At 42.2% G+C, this 6,147-nt stretch overlaps 1 protein-coding gene across 5 annotated transcripts in view; it reads left to right on the plus strand.

Annotated features, from left to right (window-relative positions):
- Positions 1 to 6,147, plus strand: part of NAPEPLD (N-acyl phosphatidylethanolamine phospholipase D) — a 44,498-nt gene that overhangs the window by 30,634 nt on the left and 7,717 nt on the right. For all 5 annotated transcript variants that reach the window (XM_024738084.1, XM_024738085.1, XM_024738087.1 and 2 more), the window contains 2 exons: positions 989 to 1,635; positions 5,026 to 5,140. In XM_024738084.1, the coding sequence (XP_024593852.1) occupies positions 989 to 1,635; positions 5,026 to 5,140 (762 nt within the window). The remainder of the gene's footprint in view (positions 1 to 988; positions 1,636 to 5,025; positions 5,141 to 6,147) is intronic.

A 6,147-nucleotide genomic window follows, 5' to 3' on the forward strand; every position in this document is an offset into this window, starting at 1 on the left:
GTAGTCAAAGGAGTAAAGCCAATTGCTCTGCAGAAGAGCTTTTCCTGTTACAGGGAATCGAGAGCAGTGTTTCTGGGGTGTGTGTGGGAAGGTGGGGTTGGTGTGCGCTGGTACCCAGTCATCAAGACAGCCAGCCCCACGGTACATGCTCGGCAAGTTTCACAAGGAAGAGACCTCCATGCAGCTGTATGGCCTAACACCAAAGCACAGTTTATGAAAGTTTTATAAAAGCCAGGACTGTGATGCTAGAACACAGCTTCTTGTTGGTCCAGCTTAATCCAAGGATAAAATGAAGAATAATAAACAAAGGAATAATGCTTAACACATTATGTTGTAGTTATTGTTTCACACCTGTTTGCCCCCAAAAGCGATCATCTTCTCATGGGCAGGGACCGTGTTCTGCGTTGGTTTGATCAGTGGTAGAAAACCTCAGAGGTAAGCGGTGAGGAGAACCATCTATGCCCCTGACTTTCCCAGCAGCCATCACAGCACTCTGCTCTGAATTCTGTGTACTCAGGAAGTCAGGTTCACGTGAGATCCACGATCTACACATATGTGGTCAAAAGTTTTCTTTACTATTTCTAGGGGCTGACCTCCTGAGGCAGTTTTCAGTAGCGAATGCACCAGCTGAGTAAACAGCAGTAGCAAAGGGACTGCATCTCGGTTGGTCTACTTCTGGCGCTTACAGAAGAGAGCCTTTAAAAATATTTCGTAAAGTCAGCAGTACTCTAAGTTTTAAGTTTAATTTTCCCTTTGTTGGTTGCATTTGGGAGTAACATCTTACATCACTATATAGTGATTATTGAGTCAGATTCAGAAAGAAGTATGCACTTTCAAGAAAAAAGCAAAAATAACAAATTTATTGAATGACCTCAGTTCTCCCCAAATAACCCTTCTCTCTGTAATTTAGGTCAAAAATGTATTTATGATGACACATAATACCTTTTTTTTTTAATAACTGCTTTTCTTTCTTTCTTCATATATGTAGGAGCTTGATAAAGAACTCCCAGTGCTTAAGCCGTATTTTATCGATGAACCTGAAGAAGCTGGAGTGAAGGAAGCTGGCTTAAGAGTCACGTGGCTGGGACACGCGACAGTGATGGTGGAAATGGATGAGCTCATCTTGCTCACGGATCCTGTCTTTAGCGCCCGGGCCTCCCCGTCGCAGCGCGTGGGTCCCAAGCGGTTCCGGCGTCCCCCTTGCACCGTCGGTGAACTGCCCCAGATAGACGCGGTCCTCATCAGCCACAACCACTACGACCACCTGGACTACAGTTCTGTCACTGCTCTGAACGAGCGATTTGGTAACGAGCTGAGGTGGTTTGTGCCTTTGGGGCTCCTGGACTGGATGCAGAAATGTGGCTGTGAGAATGTGATCGAGCTGGACTGGTGGGAGGAGAACTGCGTCCCCGGACACGATAAGGTGACGTTTGTGTTCACACCTTCCCAGCACTGGTGTAAAAGGACTCTGACAGATGACAACAGGGTTCTCTGGGGCAGCTGGTCTGTCTTGGGGCCTTGGAACCGCTTTTTTTTCGCAGGAGACACTGGTTATTGCTCTGCTTTTGAAGAGATAGGAAAAAGATTTGGACCTTTTGACCTCGCAGCTATTCCCATTGGAGCGTATGAACCAAGGTATGTAGGTGTCTAAAGCAAGCGTTCCTGCTACATGATAAATTAACTGGACTCTGAGTAATCTGTGGTTTTAATGGTGGACTTTGTTATACATTGGGTGGGGGGTTGGTGGGCCAGAGTCAGTTAAAATTTTTCTTTGAATTTTAAAGTGCTTTAATTACAGTGATATCAGTTAAATAATTGTAGTTACTGAAATTATACTACCAAGAAAAAAGGACGACGGTTTAAAGAATTACTCTGCCTAGCCCGAAGTTCATGTACTATTCCGACTAAAGTTAAACCTGTCGGCCAGTACTCAAACCTGACTCTTGGTCTTTCTTTCACGTGGAGGATACTCTCCGTGAGTGGAATGCACCCATGCCCTGTCCTGTGTTTAGTGGAGAAAAAGGGCTTGGCCTATAGCATCAGTCCCTTGTGACGGTCTTATTGCAGGCAGCACTGAGGTTAGTCTGCTAAAGACATTGCTGCACTACTTACACTTGCCCTGCAACCTCTCTGTACTGATTGCCTGTCTTCAGGGCACAGAGCAGATAAAGGTCACACGAGCATTTGAGACCCAGGAGACCCATCCACTGCCTGTGTTTTCCTTAATACTGCCTATTTAAGGAAAAAGTGATTTTCAAGAATTCAGTTAGATTTCAGTCAACTCTGGTTGATATGTACAAGTTAAGAGAAAATAAACACTAAAAGTAGCAAAGTAGGGGCTAATTTAAAAAATGTTTTATTTTCTGAAGTGCATGTACAGACTCATACGGAATGGTATGTAGGATGGCATTTTATTTAGGTGATCCTACAAACAACACTGATACATAGATGAATTGAGCAAATCTGATCATTGGTTTCCATCAGATTGTTATACTTTTCATTAACTTTTTAAGTTCACCAAAACCGTTTCATTGCTAAGTATATTAATGGTTATTTCTCCCTTTTTTCTAGTTTCTTCATTTAAGGGACTAGATATTTTTACCTTACTAAAAAATGATTATAAGCCAATAGTAGTGCTTGAATTTCACTTTTCCACATAACTCTAATTCTGAATTCTAATGAAACCTCTTAAAACATCAGTCAGCCTGTTTACAAATCAATTTTATATGGTATTGATCCTTATTCAATATATGTTCTTAGTATATTAGAATACTTCTTGTACTTGTGAAAATAAAATTTTCATATGTAGAAATATACAGACTTGTCATATACAGGTGATGATAAAATATGTACAGCCGAAGTACACAAATGCACTCACATAATTCCCCCTTGCTTCTTGCACTGCAGCTGTCTTGTCACTAAGATGGGAGAAGGATGGGGAGGACAGTATTTGCTCTAAAGAATTAAATTGGTAGTAGCCTCTACTCTGTATTCCAGTTCTCTAGTCAGTTCTAAAGTTTTATTTTTATTTTTAGTTTTTTTGGCCATGCTGCATGGCACGTGGGATCTTAGTTCCCTGACTGGGGATCGAACCCATGCTCTGTGCATTGGAAGCCTGGAGTCTTAACCACTGGACCACCAGGGAAGCCCCAGTACTAAAGTTTTAGAAATGTTATCAACAAAACTTCAGAGTAGTCTATAAATGTAAGATGATCACACCCAAAACGATTTTCAATAATCTGCTTAGAATGTTTTCACCCTTACTTTTGGGATCTCCTGTCATCGGGCATTCTATCCAAGTCGGTTAGGATTTTGACTTTTTATTTTAATTTGTATACCAGAGTAAACACATTTTAAATGTATTTCAGACATGAAAAGGAATATGTCTATCCCTTTGATTTGAAGTAGGAGTTTTAAAAAAATCAATAGAGAGAAACAGCCAAAACTGTTTTCATCTTGCCCTGAATTCTAAGTGTCAGGAGATAAAGCAGAACAAGTGCTTCTCTAATCTCTTGTTGAGAACACAGTGGCTTTGTTTTGGGGCTCCCATCAGGCCCGGCAACTCCTAACAGTAAATAACAACCCTTGTGCTGTGCAGATGGATGAACTTTTCCATGACGTGTTCTACAAAGTGCAGCAGCCCCTCTGCTCAATCCAGATCCCTTAATCTTCACTGCAGTGTTCATTGCCAGTAGCAGACCCAGGATATAAATAATGTGAAGACACTGTTGTTTTACCTCTTCTAAACTGCTGGCTGGGGGGGCTTCCCTGGTGGCACAGTGGTTAAGGATCCGCCTGCCAATGCAGGGGACACGGGTTTGAGCCCTGGTCCAGGAAGATCCCACATGCCGCGTAGCAACTAAGCCCGTGCGCCACAACTACTGAGCCTGTGCTCTAGAGCCCGCGAGCCACAACTACTGAAGCCTACGTGCCACAGCTACTGAAGTCCACGCGCCTAGAGCCTGCGCTCTGCAACAAGAAGCCACCACAATGAAGCCTGCGCACTGCAACGAAGAGCAGCCCCTGCTCGATGCAGCTAGAGAAAGCCGGTGGGCAGCAACAAAGACCCAACACAGCCAAAAATAAATAAATAAATTTATAAAAATAACTGCGCGCTGGGCAAGCAAAGGATTTGCCTGTATGTAGTACATTTTACTTTTGTATCAGAAATAATTCTCCTGAAAGTGTTGGCTTTGTCAACTCCCTACTCTTTTGGAAGAATTCTATGAAGTAGCTGCTGTACTTCATGCTTTGAATAAATTTTGTCTTGTTTAATCCTCACAATAACCTTGTGAAGTGGGCATAGTTTCTATTTCACGGACCAGGAATGGCAGCTGGAGAAACTGAAGCAGCTCCAAAGGCATTCCCAGGAATTGGTAGAGCTGGGATTCACGCCCAGGCCCCCTGCCTCCAGAGCCGTCTCTTCCCAGGCATGAGGCAGCCTTTCACATTGCTAAACTCTATTTAGTCTCCCTGATGTACCCTTTCTTCTTGCCAAACCAAACACCTCATTCATCAGTTGTATGGTATTTAAATAAAATCCTTGAATAGAAACTGGATTTTTTTTGCTCCTGATCTTACAAATTATACACTAATTTTTGTTTCCTTTTCACTTTAGCACGTTAAAAAAAAATTGTTTCAGCAAGGTTATTTGCAACTGGAGTTTTGATTTCTAGTTCTTTACCCATTATTCCGTTTCTTTCATTCATACCAGGATTGCAAAATATCTGCTTTTTAAAGTAATAAGATATCTTCAGAATAAATCATCAGTAAAATAAAAATACATGTGAAACAAAATCCTACTATTCAAAGGGAAGTTTTGCTTGAGACTTATCTACTGTTATAGCAGTTTGTACAAGAAAGATTTTTATTTTTTTCCAGCAGAAAAGTGGACTGAAGGGAGATGGTTTTGCCTACTGTGATTTACTCCTGTGCAGAATGTTAAAGGTTGATTACATGAAGCAGTAATTAGAATTTATTGTATACTTAAAAGCTCAGATTTAATAAATTACTGTGTTTTATCAGGTGGTTTATGAAGTACCAGCATGTAGACCCAGAAGAGGCTGTAAAGATTCACATTGATGTGCAGACAAAGAGATCTGTGGCAATTCACTGGGGAACTTTCGCCTTAGCGAATGAGGTGAGTGTGATTGTGGTAACAGTAACTCGTGACGTGTCTGACCGATGATAGGACTGATCACTGTACCCTGCAGTGTGTTCGGAAACCAAACTAGAATCAGAACCTGCGTGGTCATCAAGTGACTTAGGGTGGTAAATCATATTAATTAGTAAAACGATATTTATGTACAGTGGGGAAAAAAATCCTCAGTGCATGTTGTTCTTTTGGCTTATTTCTATAGTTAATGAAGCATGTGTTTATATAACCAAAAATGTGCGCAGCCTTAGTAAATGAACCATCATGTCATCCCTCTCACGGGAGGCTTTTGTTCTGGCAGAAGATACGAGACATGCACATAATTACTCAGTGTTGTAAAGTGGGACAGATAAAGTGGTCTCAGAGTCAGGGACTGTTACGAATTGCAGGGATCAGGGAGAGCTTTGTAGAAGAGTTGACATTTGAACTTGGCTGTGAAAAGGCAAGGAGGAAGGCATTTCAAGAGGAGGAAAGTGTGGGATTGGAGGCAGCAAGCATGGGGAATAGTGAGAAATCGGTTCAGCCAGTATGGATGATAGGGAGGGCAATGGGGGAAGTGAGGCTGGACAGCTTGGAAGTTTTCCAGAAGTATGTTATTCATCCAGTAAACACTGACTTGGTGTCTGCTGTGTGCCAGGCATTGGGATAAAAGGTGGTTTTATTCCTAGACTAGTACAGAAGAGCTTATTTTTCCTTAAGGTAGCTGAACCCTGGAGCTCTGCTACTAGCCAGGGTTGTGGGATCAAACAGAAGCTTAGCAAAAAGCATTCTTTCCTTTCCTCGATCCAGGGCCTGCCCTAAGCAAAATTTAGAAACAGATGACTGAACTTGGCTTCTATTTTGCTCTGTGTGGCATCTTCCACATTCCACGGCCTCTCTGCAGGAGCCCTGTGCTTTCATGCTGATTTAAGCACTCCCTCTCTGTCCTATTTCTGGCCTGCCCTCTCCCTAGTTGCATCTTATTCCAGAATTAATACACTGCCTGCCCCCTG

The sequence above is a fragment of the Neophocaena asiaeorientalis genome, unplaced genomic scaffold, assembly GCF_003031525.2.
Source record: "Neophocaena asiaeorientalis asiaeorientalis breed wild unplaced genomic scaffold, Neophocaena_asiaeorientalis_V1.1 scaffold170, whole genome shotgun sequence".
Lineage (NCBI taxonomy): Eukaryota > Metazoa > Chordata > Mammalia > Artiodactyla > Phocoenidae > Neophocaena > Neophocaena asiaeorientalis.